At 36.7% G+C, this 24,917-nt stretch overlaps 1 protein-coding gene across 3 annotated transcripts in view; it reads right to left on the bottom strand.

The window, feature by feature from the left end:
- LOC140168593 (epsilon-sarcoglycan-like) overlaps positions 1–24,917 on the bottom strand; it is a 189,333-nt gene that overhangs the window by 29,879 nt on the left and 134,537 nt on the right. For all 3 annotated transcript variants that reach the window (XM_072191995.1, XM_072191996.1, XM_072191994.1), the window contains exon 9: positions 7,019–7,186. In XM_072191995.1, coding sequence (XP_072048096.1) covers positions 7,019–7,186 — 168 coding nt within the window. The remainder of the gene's footprint in view (positions 1–7,018; positions 7,187–24,917) is intronic.

The following is a 24,917-nucleotide window of genomic DNA, read 5'->3' as shown; positions in this document are numbered from 1 at the left end:
ACTACACACTGGTAACAAAAGTTATGTATATTATAGGAACAAGGAATCCAATTACTTCACTGAAATTTCAGTGATTCAAGACAAGTGGTTCATTATATATGTTTTAAGAAATGAGGTACATTCTAGTACCTCTTTTCTTATCATAAATAACATACCGCTTGTCTTGAGTCACTGACATTCCATTGTAGTAACTGGATTCCTTGCCCCTATAATATACATAACTTTTGTTACCATTGTGTTATTATTTTTTGAGAAAAATGCAGAAGTAGTCACAAATTTATTAAGTGGTGTAATACCACCTTAAGAACTGGGAAAATTATTCCATAGAATGTCATGGTCATGTTATACATACAGGCTGCATCAAAATGGCTGTTCTCCATCAATTTCCAGTTGTGGACTAGACTGCCACACCCAAATTCAAGATAATGCTATATGGTTTCATGTCATATCATTTGCAAGCAATATATATAATTATTATTATTATAAAGCACAGAACAGGACATACCAAATAACCACAAACTACAAAGGTTTAGGCTATATGAGGTTTTGTAAAAACTAATTTTCAAAAAAAAGGTACATACTGCTCTCATTGTCCAAATTCACATTGAAAATTAAACATTAAATAAAAGTACAGCAATTTAATAATTGTTTTATTAATCAGCTGATTTTAGTTTCTTTTTTGCTATTTTTAAATAGTTGAGACACAAAAATAGATGCTATTTTATAGACAGGAAATTGGCCTTCAGTCATATTGATATGAACACTGTAATGTGTTAAGGAAAACATAGTCCCATTTACTCATCTCCTTTATGGCCAAACTCTAAAATCAACATGACATTTGATATTTAAAATTCTCCCCCTATGTGTGTTTCATTTAGCAGGCAAATTAGCTTTAAATAGGATCAAATGATCCTGTGCCAAGTGCGGTGATATCCCATGGGATGAGAGAAAACCCCGACATATGGAAGCTTGTTGTAAGGGTGACTTCTTGTGACTCATTGCACACAAATATTGACAAAGTTGAAGCTTTTAACTTCTGTATGCCAGATGTCAAAACTTACTCAACTTGTTGGGGAATGAGCGGGGATGGCTAGTCAGGTGTCTATAACCTTGCCCCCAAGTTGGGGGAGGGATAGGCAGTTGTCAGAAATTGCCCCAGGTTGGGGATGGATAGGCAGGCGTCAGAACTTGCCCTAGGTTGGGGAGGGATAGACAGGTGTCAGAACTTACCCCAGGTTGGGGAAGGTATAGTCAGTCATCAGAACTTGCCCCCCAAGTTGGGGAGGGATAGGCAGTTGTCAGAACTTGCCGCATGTTGGGGATGGATAGGCAGGGGATAGTCAAGTGTCAGACTTTTTCCCAGGTTGGGGTAGTGACAGTAAAGTGTCAGACCTTACCCCAGGTTGAGGAGAGCAATCATACCCCCAGGTTGAGGGATGGGTAGTCAAGTGTCAGACCTTACCCAAGGTTGAGGAGAGCAATCATATCCCAGGTTGAGGGATGGGTAGTCAAGTATCAGACCTTACCCCAGGTTGAGGAGAGCAATCATACCCCAGGTTGAGGGATGGATAGCCAGGTGTCAGATCTACCCCATATTGGGGTAGTGATAGTCAAATGTCAGACCTTACCCCATGTTGAGGGGAGCAATCATACCTTAGGTTGTGGGATGGATAGCCACATGTGAGACCTTACCCCATATTGGGGTAGTGATAGTCAAATGTCAGACCTTACCCAAGGTTGAGGGGAGCAATCATACCCCAGGTTGAGGGATGGGTAGCCAAGTGTCAGACCTTACGCCATGTTGAGGAGAGCAATTATATCCCAGGTTGAGGGATGGATAGCCAGGTGTCAGATCTACCCCATATTGGGGTAGTGATAGTCAAATGTCAGACCTTACCCCATGTTGAGGGGAGCAATCATACCTTAGGTTGTGGGATGGATAGCCACATGTGAGACCTTACCCCATATTGGGGTAGTGATAGTCAAATGTCAGACCTTACCCAAGGTTGAGGGGAGCAATCATACCCCAGGTTGAGGGATGGGTAGTCAAGTGTCAGACCTTACCCTAGGTTGAGGAGAGCAATTATATCCCAGGTTGAGGGATGGATAGCCAGGTGTCAGATCTACCCCATATTGGGGTAGTGATAGTCAAATGTCAGACCTTACCCCATGTTGAGGGGAGCAATCATACCTTAGGTTGTGGGATGGATAGCCACATGTGAGACCTTACCCCATATTGGGGTAGTGATAGTCAAATGTCAGATCTTACCCAAGGTTGAGGGGAGCAATCATACCCCAGGTTGAGGGATGGGTAGTCAGGTGTCAGACCTTACCCCATATGTGCCCATCCACCACAAACTGGTCGTAAAGTCGGCATTTTCCATTTTGAGATACAATCAAAAACAGTATATGGATTTCTATGTAAAGTATATTAGGAATTTGACCTCTGATGAACCATAACTTCACTTCCAGATGTCCGATGAAGCTGGTTGAGGTGTCATTTTAAAGCTAAAAGCGCATTCTTTTAAAATCTGCAATAAACAGAAAATGACTTAGAGCCGACTTTACTACCACTTCGTGGTGGATGGTCACATATTGGGGTAGTGATAGCCAAGTGTCAGACCTTACCCCATGTTGAGGGGAGCAATCATACCCCAGGTTAAGGGATGGATAGCCAGGTGTCAGGTCTGAACCTGGGTTAGGAGCACTTATACATGAGAGTGGCATTTGTGTATGAGAGTACGCTCATATTATGACTAAATTTCTAAAAAAAAAAGAGGTTATATTAAACCCACAGCTTGTAATTCTCAGGAAATAATCCCCTGTAATGAACAAAATAAAATTACCTGCATGCTTATAATAAAATATAATCCAGGAACCACCTGTCTAAGTAATTGGTCAGGTATGCCTACCTGGTTTTAACTTCATTATTTACAGAAATAGAGTGGTCAGAAAGACTTACACTCTAAGGGTCAATGGGAGACTTTCTGTAATAAAATAGTTTGGCCAACTGCTTACCTGCAATGTGACTGAATGATCTGCAAGCATAAATGGGTCTATTTGATCTTATCCCCTGGACACTACTGGTCATCTAAAAGCAGTTCTGATTGGTTGATAACTGGAAATGGTCATTTCAATTGCCAATTATGACTAGGCTTTAAAAACTATTTATGGTCAGACTTGCATTTGAGGATGATCTTATTAATACCCTCCTTGATTGGTTCAAAATTGGACACAATATTTATTTTGTCCAATCGGCAGGTAGTTCTCATCGGGTTAAAACCACAGATTGCTATTTCTTGTTTCCCAGGAAAGTGGCAAGAGAGTAACATGAGTAGGTGTTCACCTTGAGCACATAGATAGTCTTATAATTTAGGGTCTGATTTCCCCCTAGGCCCTAAACAAGTATTTTTCAGGGGTTTCCATAATACCCTAAATACATATTTTGGTCACATACCCTAAAATGGCGGAAAACAGTAATTATTGTGCAATATTCCATGTTTCAAGCTTGATGTTCTTTCAAACATACCTTGAACGATGTACACACGTACATCGCTTGTTCATGAACTTGTTTTTTGCAAGAGTATAATATCCACCTTGGAATACAATACAAGTCCCCCCCAAAAAAAAAAACCGGTTTAGGTTAAAAGACTAACAGGGTGAAATCTAATAGATTTTCATTTCAAGCTTTGTGGTAAATTGGATGTTTGACATACTTTTATTTGAATGACAGGCAACCCTCAATTTCTGACCAAGACGCCGGTCAAGACCAAACAAAATACTGGTCAACTGCTCTCAATCTGCTGCTAAAAGACCATGTCCAAAGACGTGTGAAGTTATTAACCATCTGGTGGACTAGAAACATCTTGTCAAATTTCCTCCTACAAGATAGATGGAGTGATAACATCAACATCACTTACAGAAAGTCAGATGATATTTGGTTCAACAGTATCAGTACTATCAGCATGAATGACAGGGTTTTCTTTGTGGAGTCTACATCAGATTTCAAGGTACCATATTCTACCTAATTTGTGTCTTGGATACTTAAGTAATGTCTGAGATGTCTGAATGACACATTTGAAAGTCAACTGCTCAGTGACAAAAGTGGGCAAGTGCAATAGCTGCCCTGTGAACATTTGGCAATTTACACACAGCATATTGCACTCATCTACACATAGCAGCTACATATGGTACCATTTTGCACTTACCCACTTCTGGCACTGATCAGTCGATGTGTCCACATGGCATAAACATCCAAGTTCTCTGATCTGAGTGCATTTGGAGGACAGGTTCACTGAAACACCCTTAAATAGGGGTTTGTGGTAGGTCAAACCTCTCAATTTCCCGGCCATGACAAAACTGTTATTATGCTGGAGTCAACATTAAACCATGAGGTATCACATAGACATGCTGCCAACACCTATCTGCAAAATGTCATTGAAATCATTCACAAACAGGTAGTCAAATCCTAACCCATAATTTCCTCTTCCATTAACCCTCATTATGGACCACAATGGCTTCATCCTAATGGCATAGTCCAATAACCTCAATTTATAAACAATCATAGTCCAAAATTTGACAACAAGTTGCAGAGTATGAGTTTTTGTACCCAAATTTCCAAAGGTCATTCAATGAATGTACAAATGTATTGGGGTTAAAGAACTGTGCACTATTAGATGAGAATGTTTTGGACCCTAGTGCCTAGGCACATTTCTATGCTTGCATGTTATAAGGTTGTAAGTGCTTTCTGACTGCATTGAACTGATGAGTTCTGATTCACTGCAAAACCCAAATGGCTGAACTTAGACAACTAGAAAATGTGTTGCTCATATTACTCATGCCTATACATGTAGGTCACAGTAGCACATGCATGCATAATGGTGAACAATAGCATTCACTTTGAGTTGGGGATGATGTTGTAGCTGAGAGTATGCTATGATCATGATAGTACAGGAACAAACATTAGGCTATTGCAGTTAAAATCCATACACCCCCTGTGGAAGTAATGATCTTAATTTTCTACACAGAGAGTGTGAATTTTGAATGGGGGTTCTCTGAATGAGTGACTCCATATGAAATTTACACCCCTGTGTGGGAGATTTAAGTTGTGTCTTTCAAAGGGGGTGTATGTATTTCAACTAGAATAGCCCATAACAAGTCAAAATGGTCTCACTCCAATGGCATAGTTCAACAACCTCCATTAAACAGTATATGACCTAAAAGTTGACCTGGAGTTGAAGAGAATGAGTTTTCATACCCAATACATTATAAAGGTCATGCTTTGAATGTATAAGCATTGGGTTTAAAAAGAACTGCGCACTGACAGATGAGCTTAATTCTGATCCTAGCCAAAGGAGTGACAAATTATTCAGCACTTAGCATGACCTTGTTACAGATTAAAAACTTTTACAAGAAAGTTCAACAAGAGCTTAAGAAGACTTAATAGATAGTACGAACAGAACTAGATAATTCTGCATCCTTTCTTGCTTGACTGCAATACTGTTAACATCAAAACTTAAAAATATAGACCACAAGATATTTTAGTCACCGCTAAAAATGGGATCTTGAGGCAAATACTGGCTCATGCATGGAGTGTATTTGTATCTCTGATAGACAGTGACGTTATTGTTATTGTCAAACGACGTCAACTGAATCTGTTTTCTTGCATTCAGCAATGAACTTGTGCTGCTACTCAAGGGAGAAGCCAAAAAAAAACCCTACTCATTCCAGGAATATAAGATTGGCTGTGCAAAGTGGAGGTCTTAAACCATTGACTATTGCCTTTTGGAAGTTAATGCTGACAAATATTATTGTACATGTATACAGTAGAGTTTTGCTCTCACTTCTGTAAAGTGTTACATTACAATTTAACTGTGCGATGAAAACTCATGGGAATGTGTGACTAAACAGTATATACTTGCTGCCACCTCATAAGGCTCCGATGACCATCTTATAAAAAGTATCTGGGAACATAACTGTGCTACACTGGACTGGAGAACTCCTTCTTCTAGCCTCCATGGAAGTTGCTACCTTGCAAGGAAATTCTTAGGGAAGTTTTATCACAATTGGGATGAGTTGTTTTATGCAACGGAAGAATTGTGTTGAGCGTCTTCGATCTGATGAAAGTTGTTATGTCACAAGGATTGTCAATGATGTTACAGAGAAACTTCTGACAATTAAAAGTTTTATGCCACACAAGAATAGGAGAGCTTCTTCTACCAATTATCTGAAAGTTGTTGTGTTACAACGATCTTCTTTATTGACATTTCATTAAAGTTATCACAGAAACCAGAAAGTTTTATCACTCCTACAACAAGTTTTATGCTACGGCAAGCGAAATACATCCATGCAACTCATGCTAAACTGTCACCCGAACACTTTAATGAATGTTCTGCCACCTTGCAAAGGACATATCATGTTTCTTCAATTGGCTCATTACAAATTGTCACTGGAAATTACTACATGATACATGTCACCACCTGCACACATTTACATGGTGGATTAAAGCTAAGCTCAACACTTTTAGTGAAGTTATATGAACCATGCTTCAAAGTTTTGCCACTGCACATGAAAACTTCTGAGAATGTGAGATTAAACTTTCTATTTAGCGAAGATAAAACAGGAATCATATGGTGTATAAATAAGCCGACTTTAACATTTTAGATACAAGTGTAACATGGAAGATTCACTACAGGTACCAAAGGTCATTAATAGCTGAAAGCTCAACATACAGGAATTTTAAGTTTACCAAACTTGTTAGGAATAACCCACGGATCACAAGTTAAGTGCTAAGCCAATAAAGTTATTAAAAATAAACTTTTGAAGGATTTCTTGATAGTAATCTTACTGCAGACCGGCCGAGATTGAAGGCGGCCTAGTCATTGCAATCTGAATTGCTGTTCAGCCGAGTGCAATACTGTTAACACAGGAACTAGGAGGAAATCCATGAGTGCCTGAATTCAAGCTAACTCGCAAGCTACGGCTGCCATGCATTTATTGCTATTAGTACTACTACTACCTTGTTCTGTGCCGTGGAGAAGGACCTCCGCTACTGCTACTGGCCACTGATTCTCCCGGTCCGGGATTTACCCTACGGCTCACCGGAGTGGCCGGGTCTCGTCGAGTGGAAAGTTCACGTAAGTCTCGGCTGGCGTGCCGGATTTCGAGGTGATGGGTCAACTGCAATCTGTACGAGTGGAGGAAGGAGAGAGGAAAGAGGAACAAATTAAAAAATGGATTCAAAAGTAAGTCACATGAAAACATTCTACTGATATTAATATTTAATTCAACTTTATGTGAAAATAACCATTAAACAAAATTACACTTGCTTGGAATTTTTTGTTGTTGGAAGTGGTGACTTTTATTCCGACTTAGGTTAACTGGGGCACAAAGTCAAAATTTTGGGGGAAAATGCCCCCTCAGGTGTTACGACCTGTTGAGGTGCACTGAAGCACATCAGCAAATTTATATAATCATCAAAACAGCTCTAAATAGCATTTTTACACAATTTGCGACCTGTTGCACCTAACCGGAAACTGAGGACATCTGTGGCTTAGTGTCTATCCACAGTTGTGATCAAAGTATCATAAAATGTCCTCCTTTGGAAATGCTTACATATGAACAGGTGCTGACATAGGCATAAGAACATTAAAGTGTTACAAGATCTTCAAGCGTTAATAATCATGAAAATTGTATAAGTCATGCAATTAAAACCAGCATCTAGTCCAGATCAGCATATTATGTAAGTTAATCTTCTTTAAGCCATAGCTAATCCCATAATTACTAAATTAATGTGTGTTTAATGTTGAATCATTTTAAGATGTAAAGAAGTAAAATGAAAGAAAAAGAACTCATTTATCTACAGTGTCTTCCACATACTGTAAAATATAACTAAAATGAAGACAGAAACATTACTGTGCAACTTTTCCAGGCAGGGTTTTCACTCAGATGTTGCCATGAGGGGAACGGAGGATGCAACCCCCCCCCCCCCAACCCCCAACCCCCCCATTCAAATGCAAGAAAAAAGTCCACTTTGTTCTGTAAAAAAACACTGAAAAGCAACCCTTTTATGAAGGAAAATTTACAAAAAGGTCCCCCTTTTTCAGAAAAAAACATTGCAATTAGCCCTTTTTTGAAGGAAAAATTCACCAAACATCAACTTCTTAGCACCCTGCACCCCCAAAATAAATCTTGGCTACTGGCCTACTTTCACTCCTTATTTTACATTTGTTTTGTAGTGCCTCAAGACATATGGGTCCATTTCACTGCAACATGGCTTCATTTTTAACTCATGATAGTTGAGCTATATATTTTAACTCATGATAGTTCAGTCCACTTTTTTTCAGGAAAAACATTGAAGTTAGCCCATTTTTTGAAGAAAAATTCACCAAACATCAACTTTTAGCTAGCTGCTCCCCGAAATAAATCCTGGCTACTGGCCTACTTTCACTCCTTATTTTACATTGGCTTTGTAGTGCTTTAAGACATATGGGTCCATTTCACTGCAACATGGCTTCATTTTTAACTCATGATAGTTGAGCTATATATTTTAACTCATGATAGTTCAGTCCACTTTTTTTCAGAAAAAACATTGAAGTTAGCCCATTTTTTGAAGAAAAATTCACCAAACATCAACTTTTAGCTAGCTGCTCCCCCGAAATAAATCCTGGCTACTGGCCTACTTTCACTCCTTATTTTACATTGGCTTTGTAGTGCTTTAAGACATATGGGTCCATTTCACTGCAACATGGCTTCATTTTTAACTCATGATAGTTGAGCTATATATTTTAACTCATGATAGTTCAGTCCACTTTTTTTCAGGAAAAACATTGAAGTTAGCCCATTTTTTGAAGAAAAATTCACCAAACATCAACTTTTAGCTAGCTGCTCCCCCGAAATAAATCCTGGCTACTGGCCTACTTTCACTCCTTATTTTACATTGGCTTTGTAGTGCTTTAAGACATATGGGTCCATTTCACTGCAACATGGCTTCATTTTTAACTGAAAGTTCAGCTATATTTGTTCATAAACACAATGAAATGCTTTACTCCAAAAGAATTCCATTAAAAACTTCCAAAACTGTGTTTTCCCTTCAGACTTTTTTCTCAAAATACCATGAAAAAAGTCGGGAATAAAAAAATAATAAAACAAAAAATCGCATTTCGTATTTGTTTTTAAATTTCTTGTGAGCTTTGAGACAAACCTTTTTTTTTTGGCCTTACCAGACAGAAATAAATGGTACTGTTCTTGAATGACTTAGTTAAAATTTAAGAAAAACATAGCGCATTGGTGACAAGTAAGATATAGGGGCAAGGACTACAACTACAGCACTGGAAATTTTATTTCAGCACAGACAACAGTTGTGGAGTTACAGTCAAAAATGAGGGAAAACCAGTATTTGATCAATAAATCAATAACTACTTGCCTTGAGTTGCTGAATTTTCAATGCAGTAGTTTTAGTCCTTGCCCCTATAATATACATATCTTACTTGTCACCAATGCATTAAAATTTTGGAGAAAAATGCAAAAATATGCACAAAATTGGGCAGGGGTGTAGTACCCCCTTAACAAAGTAGATAGCTTACACGTTGTGTAAAATGTGTCCCTAGCTGCGAGAAGAGTAGTTTTTATATAAGTCATCAGAAAAAAATAAAACAATTTTGGCCATGAAGCAACAACAAAGGCCCAAACTTTTACAAAAAATAGGTAAATAATTAAGGTTATTCAATCAAGCCTCTGCCCCAAAATTATTGATGGGGATGATCCCCCCAGCCTACTGGTTCCTAAGCCTATGATGTCATTTCAAAGCATTTCAATCCATCATTCATAATCATATGAACACAACAACTAAGCCCATGATTTGATTTGATTTGATTTGATTTGATATCGTTATAAACAATTAAATGTTGTTTAACTGCATCACTGCTGGCAAATATATGCATTAAACTTAAAAAAGGCAGGGTGGAAGCATGACCTAATGGTGTTTGCAAACATTGCAAACTCAAACATTGATACATATAAAGCTGACACACAAGAGGAAGGAATGGTATGGGTTTTATATGTAAAGGAAATACCAAGGTGCATATAAGGAGTATCATTTCTGCCCAATATTCATAATCATTCTCATGGAGGAAAGCCCAAAACCTTTGTTTTGATATATTATTGGCCTTAACTCAAGAACCGCAAGACCTATGGATATAAATGCAATTAGTAGCTTCTTAGGCTTATTCAGTATACAATGCATTAACCCTAACATGGCTAGAGACCACAGAATACCATAAGGATAACCACTGCGCATGCATGAATCCAACATGATACCATGACGCAATCACTCTTAGTGCTATATGCTCAAGGAATCACTGGCCGGGGCAGCGAAACCCCTGTGGTTACCGTTTGGCACACAAGGGGTCTAAGGTTTGAATCCTTTTGTTTTATATTGTTTTCAGCGATTGATAAATTGACGTAACTTCGCAAAGAAAAGTCATATCAACATGGGGTTTTCAGTTTCTGAAAGCTCTAAATGTCCTCTTTAAAAACATAAGTAAAATTCATTTTCGACCAGGGTTAGACATGTGACTCGTTCCCTTGATCATGTCATATATAAGTACACATTGATGTGCATTAACCCTAACATGGCTAGAGACCACAGAATACCATAAGGATAACCACTGCGCATGCATGAATCCCACATGATACCATGACGCAATCACTCTTAGTGCTATATGCTCAAGGAATCGCTGGCCGGGCCAGCGAAACACCTCTAGCTACTGGTCGTTGATCCTGTGCTTGGCACACAAGGGGTCTATAAGGTTCGAATCCTGGGGTGCCAAGTGACTTCTTTGTTCATCTTTTCTCCTTTTTTGTTTCTTCTTTAACTTCCTATAGCAAAAAGCAATGTTCAGTATTACGGTTAATATTACCGTAATAAGCAATGTTCAGTATTACGGTTAATATTACCGTAATATTAAGAAGTATACTGCCATTTCTTAAATGGCTAAAACTAGAAAAATATTGTCCTTGCCATCCCACTCGCCTTAAGATCAATTAAATCACACAGCACAGGAACAGTATGTTAAGTAAACATGAAGGTCAATTTGGTATCAACAAGATCTACATGTAGAAGGGAAGTGACAAAGGGGAAAACAAAAATGTGAACCAAGGTGACAATTAACGGTGTATAACAGTTTAGTTTGGTCAAATTTATTAGTTCAGTGCATGTGAAATCTTTGGTTTAACCAATTCTGATGAAAAATGGAAAGTTTGACTCATATTTGTGAGGTATATTGGTGCTGTTTTGAACCAATATTGACTTAATTGTGACTCTTGAATAACTCTAATATATGTACAAAAAATACATAAGGTGTATGTTTAAAATGTTTTTAGCCCACTTGTGGTCCTCAAATAAATGGAGAACCCAATTTGTTACCCCTACACATGCCCTAACCCTAAGAACATCCTTAAACTTAACCCTTTCACAGATCCTACACCCTAACACTACACCCTAACCCTAAACCGCACATGACCTGTGACCTTGGATACCACCAATACATCGAAGCATAGACTCTAAATAAATAATCTAAGCAAGCTGTGAACCATGCACCTTTGGTTGCATCTTTATATAAACTGTTCATATGAGACCAAATTTTATCCAAAAGTCTTAATGGTATTTTACAAGTTGCCCTCAAATGACCTTTGACCTCAGTATATGACCTTGAACACCACCAATAGATGAGGGTTCCTATAGTGCAGCTATGACACAAGTTTGGTCGCAATAGGATTTGAACACCACCCAAAAAAAAGTTTCTGACCACAGCCCATATCTTGACAATCTAAAGTCAATCCGCCTACCCATTCACAAGATGCAGCAGCCGGAGGGATTGATTGTCACAGCATTACAAAAAATTCCCTAAAAACTTCATGCTAGCCCTAAGCCCTAAAAACTATATTTTCAAAAATTGATGCAATATTAAAATTCTATTTCAGTGTTACCAATACATCTCTTAAAATTCTATAGAACATTTATTAGGTAAAACAAAGGTAAAGGGTTTGAACCTGTGTTCACCATGTTCACAGACAAGAGCGTCTATCTCTCAATTGAAGCAACTAGACTCCTCAATATAAAGTTGCTGCTGGGGGATCGCTGCACATCCTCCATAGCGAGTCTTGTACCACTGGACCACCATGCCGGGCTAAGGATGTGAATTATTGAGGTCAAATAAAGCATGCTTGCTTTTGGTTTTTTATTTCAAGTTAAAGAAAACTTAAAGATTCACCAAGTGAACTGTCACCTTCATTATATGTCCTGTACATGAACCATGTACAGAAAATTTAATAAAAATATCATAATTTTGATCTTAATTTTTATGACATGTGAATGGTCAGCTGAGTCTTGAGAAGATGGTGAGGTCAAATGGGGGCTGCAGCAACACAGAATTGTCACTATATTAAAATTGGGCTGTTCCAGTTGAAATCCATCACTCCCTATGGAAGACATGACCTTAATCTCCCACACAGCTACAGGGGGTGTGAATTTCAAATGGAGTCACACATTCAGGATATACCCCACACCAAAGTATTTATCACATATTTGGTTATTTGATCATCCCGAGGATTGCAAAAATCATCAAATTTGATCATCCTGAGGATTGCAAAAATCATAAAAATTTCATCTGCCTGCTAGTGGTTAGGCCCTTCACAATTAATTCTTAGTTTCCTGTTTCATGGTTGAACACCAGGGATGAGGCGACTTTTAATTATTAATTGTCTTTTTTTTTTTTTTTTTTTAAATAAGTGGTCGCAACCTACATCAAGCCATTTTGACAAGGAGCATGCATTTAATTATTTTACTTCTATGTTTGATTTTATACATAAGTAATGGTACAATTAAGTTCTATGTTTATTCATCATTATAGATGATATGATCAAAGTCAGAAAGTAGCAATTGGTAGTCATTAAAAGTTATTTTTAAAGAGAAAATCCAAAATATAAATAAAATAATTAAATATTTTGCAATTCTCTACTTTGGAAGCGGGCGGGAAACAGGAAACTAAGAATCAATTGTAATTGGCCTTATAATCCAAAAGCCATTTATTAAAGGCAAAATAATACATTTTACATGAATCTGTAATGCTACATGTATTTGAATGGGGCTTCAACTTTGTCAATACTACTGTGTTTTTTTGCCCTTTTTTTCCAAATACCTAATTCGACGTTTTCGACGTAATAATTACGATGGGAAATATTAGTCGAAAGTGTACGCATTTTTCATAACCTAGTACATACATGGCGTGCGGAACAGTCATCATACACACATCAAACTCAAGGTATCGTACTGTAGCATGACCGACAGTGTGACACACATTGGCCACATCAGTGCTGGTAGTAAATTACAATTTTCATTGCTTTAAACTCAGTTGTTTGGCTCAAAATTAAAAGGGGGCATATCTGATAATAAAAGCTAACATTGCAAACAAATACTAATCTATTTTGTATGAAAATGTTACAATATGGCTTTAAGTAGGTGCTATTACCAGATCTAGCAAAGAAGTCAGAATCTTTGACCTTCTCTCGTAGCTCGATATCTATGATAAAGTCAAAAATCTGTGACTTTTCCATGATTTTTTGCAATTTTTAAAATAGTTTTGCAATTTTTAAAATAGTTCTACGATTTTTACAGGAAGGGGTTTCGCAAAAACCTGGGTACCCAGGTAATTATACATCTTTGACCTATACGGGACCTAAACTCCCTCGTGAACTCTGTGCAGTTAAAGGTTTCCGGATTAACGATTGACTGTTTTGGTACTATTCATGATCCATATCCTGCATGAATATCCATAAATGTGCCAAGAGTTGATGCTAATGTTGATAAATAATCACATGGAATTGATGTAACTGATTTATTGCAACAGTCTGTTGAATTTCAAAACAGTTATCGAAAACTGTCATATTGAAAGAGGTTCCGCAAGGTGACAGTGTCACATAGTTTTATATGACAATACTGAATTTACATATATATATTTAACTGTATGGGGGTTTCACTGTATTTCTTACTATATTTACATATTTATTAAAATCTACTGAGTTGACAGATGATGATTATGATGATGATCATGACTACAGCACAGCCGTTTAATATGACCAATTTTATCTAGGGCATCCTCAATTTTTAAGGCTCACTGATATAACAGCCATATAGGGGCTTTCACCACAGCAAAGGTATAAACCAAGGGGGTGGGGCAAAGGGGGCAGCTGCGGTCCCCTATATCATATGACATCTTGCCCTCACTTTCCCCCAGAAAAGAAATAAAAAAGTTTGGATCAGGGTTTTTTTTTGGGGGGTTAATAATCAAACATTTTTTTAAAGTAAGGCCTGAATGGCAACGCTTCAAGCTTGACAGCAGCCATTAGATCTAGGCCTATATGCAATCAACTGAGATTATTTTGTCAATCAATCAGCAGCGACTTGTCACTCAAATGCTGTGACTTTAAGATATGACGCCATTATCGTAATAATAATAAAAAGATAAAACAATATATATTTTGGCTAAGTTTTAAGTTGATGCAACAGTCTTGGGCAACAGTTGCAACAATTAACAACTTTCCAGAAGTCAACCATTTTCAGTGCATCTCAATTTTGATGGAAATATTCGCAAGCTTCAAATAGGCTATATGCCAGTTGAAATCATACTATGGAAGACATGACATTAATAATCTCCTGCACAGCGGTGTACAGATTTCAAATGGGGTCACCCATTCAGGTAATCCCATTTCAAATTCAAACCCCCTGTGTGGAAGATTAAGGTCATGTCTTCCATAGGGGCTGTATGGATTGCAACTGGAAAATCTGAATCCCTGCAGAAATGGGACATATTTGGATGACTAAAATGGGTTGGGGTCACAGTGTTCCCCATCGTGGAAGTCATCACTGTAATGGGGATATAATCACAATGCAAGTTTACTCAGAGACATATCCTAAAGTATTAACCCTGCTCCATCACTATATAAAAGACTTCCGACATATGCTTTTGAATAACTTCTCAAAATCCAGAAAGAAGGTACTCTTTTCAATTGAAAACTTGAAATTGAAAAAAATTTTGTCCAGGTTTGTTTGTCAGAAACCATCGTAATTATACAATCTTGGTAACATTTCTTCATATTCACATATTTGTTAGGTCTTAAGGCAGACATTTCAAAAATAAAAGAAATTTTGCCTACAAATATTTGTTACCATGGTAACGCCAAAAACAAATTTTAGCCCATTTGCCAGAGCTATAAAAATCCCCCAAAAGGCCAAATTCAACAGGATGTCCCGGATATAAGGGACCTATATTTTTGTAGTGAGTAATATACCTCAAAGGGATGCTCTTTACACTGTAATTGCAAGTTGCCCAAGATGCAAATTCATATAGGGATTTACCAAGGACCAATATACATAATATCGTATTATTGTAACTGACTCACTATCATAGCTGTTGTATGCCATCAAAGTTAGGCATAAACAACCATTTTTGAAAATCTGCCAACATAGCCTTCCATTTCATGGTCTATCATTGGCAACAGAACTAGCAACCCAATGATTGGCAGCATAATGTGTAGTGCAAAGACCACCCCTTTGAGGTATATTACCCAGTACAAAAATATAGGTCCCTTATATCCAGGACGACCTATTGAATTTGACCATTTTTTTTAAATTTTCACAGCTGGAAAATGGGCGAAAATTGAAAAACTGTTTTTGGCCGCAAATATTTTAGGCAAATTTTTTTTTTTAATGTCGGCCCAACACCTAACAAATATGAAAATACAAAGATTTTTTTTTTATTCTGGACACGACCAGGTGATATTACCACAAACTCAGTCTTAATCATAAATGTCAATTTTTTTAAATAATTTGTCATAAAATTTGTTTTATATCACAAATTTCAAAATATCAAAATAATTTGATATCATCAGGATATTCCTCATATTGGGAATGCAATTTGGTGTATATCTGATGTGCTCTCAGGTCCCCCCAAAAAATAAAGGTGGGTGACCGAGCCCTTAAAGGAATCTGGAATGAGCGTTTTGAGCGTTTCAACAGTATTTTTTGTTGGACATGAGAGCACATCAGACATATCGAATTGCATTCTGAATACGAAGAATGTCTTTCTGATATCAAGTAATTTTCATTTTTTGAAATTCCCAATATAATACAAATTGTATGACAAATTATTAAATTTGATATTTTTCACATTTTTGATATATAACAGTCCTCGAAGTAAATTTTATAAATCTAATGATATATTCTTAAAGTGTTTGTAGCTGGGAGGAAAAGCCGACAATCATTTGAAAATTTTGACCTTTCATATTGAAGGACACGACCATATTGAAGATATGGATTTTTTTCCCCAAAAAGACCTAATTTTTTTTTGGTGTTTTGGGGAAAAAATCCATATCTTCAATACAAAAGGTCAAAATTTTCAATTGATCATCGGCTTTTCATCCCAACTACATTCACAGTAAGTATAAATCATCAGATTTATAAAGTTTACTTCGAGGACTGTTAAATATCAAAATATCAATTTTAATCATTTGCCATAAAATGGCTATTACATTGCGAATGTCAACAAATCAAAATTATTTGATATCAGAAGGACATTCTTTGTATTCAGAATGCAATTTGATGCCTGATGTGCTCTAATGTCCCACAATAAATACTGTCCAAACGTTCATACCCCATCCCTTAAGGAGATCAAATTTGTTATTAAAACCGTTCTAAATCCTGGGGTGCTATTTGCTCAAAATGGCAAATCCTGTTTAGGGTATGTTTAGTACACTATGAAACTTGAACAGCCCTTCACAGGATTATTTGCCTACTACCTGCAACATGCAGTTTGTAAACACAACGACACTTCTACTACTAGTACTAGCCAACAATTTGGAGGAAATATTATAAATAATTTCAATCCAAAATCAACAATAAAAACTTGACCATTTATAGACAATAATACGCATTTAGTCGATGATTTCATCCATTTGAGGCATTCAACAAGTACAAAAATGACAAATCCTATGCTGCTTCCTGCTGAAATTTCAAATTTGAGGCCAACTGCACGGATTTCTCTTGTCGTCGCATTAAGGGCTGGGGTATGAACGTTTGGACAGTATTTATTTTGGGAAATTAGAGCACATCAGACATACCGATTGCATTCTGAATACGAAGAATGTCATTCTGATATCAAATAATTTTGATTTTTGAAATTAGCAATTTAATACACATTTTATGGCAAATCATTAAAATTGATATTTTTGATATTTAACAGTACTTAAAGTAAACTTTATAAATCTGATGATTTATACTTAAAGTGTATTTAGGTGGGATGAAAAGCCGACGATCAATTGAAAATTTTGACCTTTGGTATTGAAGATATGGATTTTTTTCCCAAAACACCAAAAAAATTAGGTCTTTTTGGGAAAAAATCCATATCTTCAATATGAAAGGTCAAAATTTTCAATTGACCGTCGGCTTTTCCTCCCTGCTACATACACTTTAAGAATATATCATTAGATTTATATAATTTACTTCGAGGACTGTATTATATCAAAAATTTGAAAAATATCAAATTTTTATAATTTGTCATAAAATATTATATTATATCGTGAATTTCAAAAAATGAAAATTATTTGATATCAGAAAGACATGCTTCGTATTCAGAATACAATTCGATAGGTCTGAGGTGCTCTCAGGTCCCACAAAAAATACTGTCGAAACGCAAATAAACGCTCATTTTAGATCCCTTAAATATATCCAGGAGAAATAAACTGACACCAATATCACTCATTGAATAACAAGGCGGTTACAAACGTGTCTCCATGAAGCGTGTCGTACTTAATAGTTCACGGCAAAAATAGCACATTTCTTAGGAAGTTATTACTATTAATTAGAAGGAAGCAGGTTATACAAATCAAAAATATTATTGATCTTTTAGTCGTTGAGCTACATAAGGCAAAAAAAAAGTTGTTTGCTTGCCCTCAACCGACCGACCCTAATTTTGGAAATCAGAAAAAAGGTGTTTTTTTTATTTACTGTACAAAAGAATACCGACCCTATTTTTGGAAATTCCTGAAAAAGTTTTTTTTTTCTTTTCAAATTTTTGCATTCTGGAGATGTAAACAAAAATGTATTTTAGAGCTTATGTTCAACATTTTGGTTGTTTTGTAATGTTAGTTGATTCATTTTAACAACAAAATTGTCTGATTTGTCATATTTTGAGCCTTAATTAATACAACAGTAGAGTTTGCTAGTGATTTAAAAAAAGAAAAAATAAAAATAAATACAGACGGACCGACCCAATTGTTAAAATTCATTTGAGGGCAAGCAAACAATTTTTTTTCTTGGCCTAACTATAACTTCCTTTATGTCCATAGTTGAGGACTCTTGTTCAGGAATTACTATGCTGGTAACTAATGTTTAATGTTCTGCATGCTGATAGCCATATACTTCAACATGAAAAGTCCCAAGATTTGACATATTTTCTCAAAATATCAAGAGCTATCTCAAAAACCACTGAACCAATACTAGGCTTGTTTGTACTCATTTTAATGTATTTTTCATGCTGATTCCCAATATGGTCATGAAAATGGTCAATTCTGACATTTTAAAATTTCTACAGAAAATTTGGGACTTATCGTCTGCATTTGACACCCATGAGCAGAGAGTTAGCATTTCAATATATGGATATTGGTGAGGATATGAGCCAATCAGGCCAAAGGAGGCAAGTTTGAAAATTGGTTTATTATTTATCATCAACTTGTCCAGTAAAACAAATGTATACAAATAAATTTTAATCTTTCCCGAAAGCAGCCAGTGCACATAAATATTATCAAACAGTCTAAACTTCCTAAACTTGTCCGATGGCAGCGGACCCGCTAAAAACTTACTAATTGTTATGAACTCCTGTTGTAAAAGCCTTCTCACAATAAACATTAAAAAACACAAGTACATCTGGTTGATTCAAGCCAGCAACAGTGGCGTACCGTGGCCGTTCCTACCCCGGGGGCTGGAGAAAATTCAAAATTCAAAAAAAATTTCGCCCTTATTTCTTTACTAATTCTTTTTGCTGCCCCCTTCGTTTTTGCCGTCCCTGTTTTTGCCGCCCCTTCTTCTTCTGCCGCCCCTTTGTTATGGCCGCCCCCCTGCTTTTACCGCGGGGGGCTCCTGCCACCAAAGCCCCCCAAAATACGCGCATGAGCAACCTCTTGCACCAATCATGATTCACAGCCATAATTATTGATCATGGCTAAGCATCTGAAATGCATGCACAACTTTTTAAAGTTGTTAATGCCTGTAGACACACATCCATTGTTCGGAATTTTGGTTGTCCGTTCGCCCAGGACAACCAAAACATGCACCGGACAACTGAAAATAATGCTCTAGTTGTCCGGTGGACAACCAAAGATATACAGCCAAAAGTCACTTTTTCAGCATGTTATTTTGCTCAAACCTGACACAACTGATGAATTGTTAAATATTTAAGAGTAATTGTTCATAAATTGACTACACTCACTCCACTTTATTGATCACATGTAGTTGTTTCAGATTGTGGCAGCTTACGGACAACCAAAAACTTTGGTGGACAACCAGAAATTACAACCTGGTTGTCCGTGGGACAACCCTTTTATTTTCTTAATTCGGACACTGCACACATCCAAACTCCAATTCCAGTAGTGAAATTGCCAATTCATGAGTTGACATTAATATGACTGAATTCCTTCCTCTATAGCTCTGCTTTTAGATCCATCTTATCTTATAGCTGTTCAAGTCCATTGGTGCATTCACTTACGACATTAATCACTGACTGACTAAAGAATGTATCTACTGCAGAAAAATGATAACTTTTCAACTTTAATTTAAACGGGTCACATAAGAACTATTTCCTCATTGGGAACATAAATTACTGTACTGATTTTTTTCTGAATACGAAGCAAAAACAGAAAATCTTGTTAAAGTCATTCTTTCAAACAAATCCAAATTTGAACAATCTCTTTGCTGGCTGCTTCTGACCTGCAGCTGTTTTTTGTGTTTATTGATCCCTGAATTTATAAATTTGATATTTTTAGAAGAAATTTGTACATGTGTAACACATAATTATTTAAATTTTTCCTTGCAATTCTCATTCTTTTCTTTTGTTTTTCCTTACTCCCTTTCCTTTATATGCCAGGCTAACTATCACTGTCAATCAAATTCCCCATATCCCTTGATTGGTTAGTAGCGTCTAAAAGGAAGGTTGATTCATCTGGTGCCGACTGCTGAAAAGGAATCGTAGAAAATTGGCGAAAATGACAATACTTTTACAAAGCAAAAAGCAACATTTCTAGGCATTGTTGTTCCATTAGTAAGTCCTCACTTTTGAGATGATTTGTATACTTGAAGATGCAAAATGAACCACAAGGCACACTGTTTTACCACTGCATTCAGAAACTCAATAATCAAGATACTTGTAATCAAACCGTGTCCAAGTTTGATTGACAGATGATGGCAGACGCAAATTAGTTTTTAAAATTCTGTTTTTGATTATAGCCCTGACTTAAACAATAACACAGTACACGCATTTTTCAAGCTTACACATATTTCAAAAACCTTTCAGAAGGAGGGCACATTCCGCATTGGATTTTTTTAATCTTCACAAGCTTCAATTTTTAGACATACTGTACTCTAATTAGTTGATTGACCCCTAAATTATTGAACAGTCCCATATGTACTATTGCATACTTACTCTAATTTTGTTTGTAGACAAGATAAATAGTGGTGGTGCTACGTTGGGGGCAAAAGGGCATTCCCCAAAAATTGTATTGCCCCCCACACTTTTGAGGCAAACCCCCAAAATTATGTAAATTTCAGTTTTTGTGACAATTTTGCTCAAAATTTGTAAATTTTGCCCCCCCCCCATCCTGAAATTCACTTTTCCCCCCCTGAAAAAAATTCCTGTTGCCGCCACTGAAGACAAAACGGAAATGTACTGAATCTATTCGCTCTGTACCAATAGTTACATAAAATAATTGCCGACTTATCAACACCTCTCTTAAATCTTGGTCATACAAACATGAAACTAGTTCACTGGGAAATCTTTCATAACATTATTGGATATTGCAGATGAATTGCTTTGATATACAAAGCAAACTAGTTATTTGAGAAAACTAATCTTGATAACCTTTTCGATTATATTTCCGCTAAAGTATACTTTTTACTGTGCATGTATGAAATAGATCACAAATGAAGTTATAATCACAACATAAAGACCTGCGTGCATATTCAAGTTCAAGTTAAATTAGTCATATAACGTGTTTCTATTTAGCTCGTTCACGTAGCGTTTTCGTTGTCCCACTGGCCTACTACAACTTAGATTGCCTGGCGATCGGAGTGTTATCGTCAGAGCACCTCGGACTAGTTTCTATTGGGACCCATTTTCTGGAATAAACCAACTAAGAGATTAATTTTGCCGAATAGAAATTAACGTTCTCCACCATTAGTGTTTGGAGATGAGCTAAAGAAAATGATTGTTATTAATAATTTTAATATTAAGCATCACACAAAAGTTACAAAACCTTATCATATTCAATTTATACATCATTATCAAATCATGAAGAATTCAACAATCACAAACAATGATAAGTCATTCTATCTAAAAATAACAACCTTAGTGATTCTTGGCCATATTTAAATTCCTCTCACAGGAAATGGATGTAACATACAAACCTGCTATCCTAAACCTGTTTGAAAAGTTATTTTTGGAAAGAAAATTCCTCAGGGGAGGAGAAAACAAGCATGCATGTTGGAATTGACTGGATGAAGCCATTAAATTGTTTATCACTTTAATCAATTTTGAGCTAATTGCCAAAAAACTGGTCATTATTCTTCTAAACTTCATTTATAGTCCGGCTGCCAAACTCTATTTTGCCACAGAAGCTTGTTTTGGTGTCCATAGTTTTGTTTTTGATGGATATTGCTTCTCAAGACCACCAACTTCAAAAATAAGTTTACTGCACTTCTGCCAGCATTGAGCATTTTGAGATATGGCTGGTCAAAGTTCACACAGATGTCAAAATTCAAACTGCTCAAATATGTTCAAAAGTTCCCCAATTATTCCTCTTGTCATGGCAATCCAGAAAAAATAAACCTTTACCTATCTGTGACATACACTTCTGGAATTAAAGCCATATTATAACATTTGCTGAGGAGAACGCCCTCCAAAAAAATTCAAGTTCTGATTTTTACACGATTGTAATGTACTTTAGTCAATAAAGATATTCTGCAAAAATTTAGGTGCTGTAGTTTTGTCAAAATCCAAGATTTTGAATAAAACGATGGAACCGGCGTTTTATTATTACGATGGAAATATTAGTCGAACACGTATGCACAGTACGTACACAGCGTCGGGATATACATACACACACATCCCGAGGATCGCATCAGTATTACAACCTTGGGAGTAACATGCATGGGCGCTAGTAGTAAATTCCAATTTTCTTTGCTTTACCTCCCTTGTTCGGCTCAAAATTAAAAGAGGACATATCTGACCGTAAAAGCTAACATTTTATGGAAAATAAATACTAATCTATTTTTACAGAAATGTTATAATATGGCTTTACGCAAAAAGGTCAAAGGTTGATTTCTCAAATGCTCAATGCTGACAGAGGTAAACTTATTTTTCTGGTTGGTGGTCTTGAGAAGCAAAATCCATCAAAAACAAAACTATGGACTATTGGTTTTGTCAGCAACATGATAATAATATCAATAAAAAAGTACATTTCCTGTAGGTTGGGCACAATTCATTTTTGGAGCAATTTCCAATTTGAAATTTTAGGCAAAATGAAAAAGAATAAATCAACCCTTATAATTTGTTATTTATAGAACCTACTTACCTAGTTTACACTTGACATCATTGGGTTATTCCATTTTAAATCCACACTACCCCTGTGTAAGATTTTGAAAATAGCTTCCACAGAGGGAGTATAGATTTCAAATAGAATGAACCCATTAGGCAGCTCCGTTTTAATTTCATACATTCTCCAAGGAAGATTCAACTTGAATGTTTCACAGATGGAGGATGAGTTTCAAATAGAGTTGGTTAATGTGCTAATTCCATTTGAAATTCATACTCCCTCTGTGGAAGAATTTTCTTGAATCTTCCACAAGGTTACTGCAGATTTTAAACGGAATAGCCCAATATTTAGGAATATATCCAGAGGGGGGGGGGCACTCAATAAAATGGGTGACCGGGATGTGCAGCCATATTGACCCTCACTTTTCACCTCGCTCTCACCCAATGAACCCCTTTTTTGGTAAGATTTTCCCCAGTCTTGTGAAAAGACCCCCTTTTTTGGTAAGATTTTCCTCAGTCTCACTGAAAGACCCCACATCCCCATCACTTCCAAAGTCAAGTGACACCCCCCCTGATATATCCCTACTGAAATTTTTGTACCCCAGATTTCACTTTCACCAACTGCCCTCTGAAATCAGTAGGCTGTAATGTTTTGTAGTGTGCAGTGAGGTTAGGGTTAATGGGAAAATATGCTTTGCAAATAAAAGCACTGTCATGCAAGAAATGTTATTCTTTCAAATATTTAGCTATCTGACCTAGAGTGTGTGGCAATGGCCCAGGGGCAATGGGGACTTTGCCTTTTAAAATTAGGTTATATTGATCAAATTGATTCAAATGTAGGAATGCCTTTAAGCCTCCTCTGCTGACCTAGAATTCCCCCCAAATGTTATTTTGGTTTTCTCTCAACAAAAGCATATATCAGTAACTTATTCTTAGCAACATTACTCATTTCATGTTCGGATTTTACTTCTACCATCACTTTTTGAGAAATTTGTTATGTTTTTCTTTATATCTTTATTTCAATTTGGTCATATATTTGTATTTTGGCTGCCCCACATTTGTTATGGCCGCCCCACATTTTACAACCTTGCTACGGCCCTGACAGTATGTTATGTTCTGTATTCATAATACAATTTGTTTAATGTTAGCAGTATTCATTTTAACCGTGACATACAAAAATCTTGCAAAATCTTACAAAGCAAAGCCAGTAGCCACTGTACATGCAAGCATCCCATGTGATGAGATGACGCAATCAGCCCAAGTCATCCCAGTTGCATAGGCTTGAGAGCATACCAAAACACTCATGGCTAATGGTCTCTGATGGAAAGCTTGGTATTAAGATTTTGCCATAATTCAATTCAATCAATCCATGGAAAGGTGATTTTTTATTATTTTTTTTAAGAACCATGCAAAGTCAAATGTCATCAACCTAACCATTACCGGTATTACTTTGGGGCTTTGCAATAATTTTGAGCCCTGAGGGGGTCAGTAATACTTGGTTGGGGATGTTTTTTGGCAGGCTGAGAGGGGGGGGCAAGGAATTATTGGCACACAAAGCTATTTTCAGCATGCAGTTAGAGCCCTTGTAATAAGACAGAAGTCCAGTTTAGTGACTAGGGCACAAACCCTCTGATCACCACAGGTCCTGAGACTGCCCCTTCTCTCTGATCTCGAAATATTTAATGACCACCCTACTGCCAGCCAATTCACTGGCACATCTACATCAGTTCAGAGAGGGTAGGTCATGGTTTTCACATTCTGTTTTTAACATAACACTTTAGTGAAGGACTCACATCAAGGCTCAGAATCTGAGCTAGACAACTTTACAAGTTATATCCCAAACCAAATCAAATCTTTTGCCACGTCTCTATATATATTAGTATTTATACATAATTAATTAATAAACACTAACACCCACAAATGACACTTTGGATAACTGGGCAGGATACTAGCATATTAAGAGGTATTACGTTTGGCTGTGTTTCAAATACCTCCAAGGTCTCCCATTTCCCCCTCTCTAATAACCTCTCAGAGTAGGCCATGAAGTCCAAACAGAAACAC

This window comes from Amphiura filiformis, chromosome 13 (genome assembly GCF_039555335.1).
Source record: "Amphiura filiformis chromosome 13, Afil_fr2py, whole genome shotgun sequence".
NCBI lineage: Eukaryota > Metazoa > Echinodermata > Ophiuroidea > Amphilepidida > Amphiuridae > Amphiura > Amphiura filiformis.
This window is presented reverse-complemented; position numbering and strand designations above follow the sequence as displayed.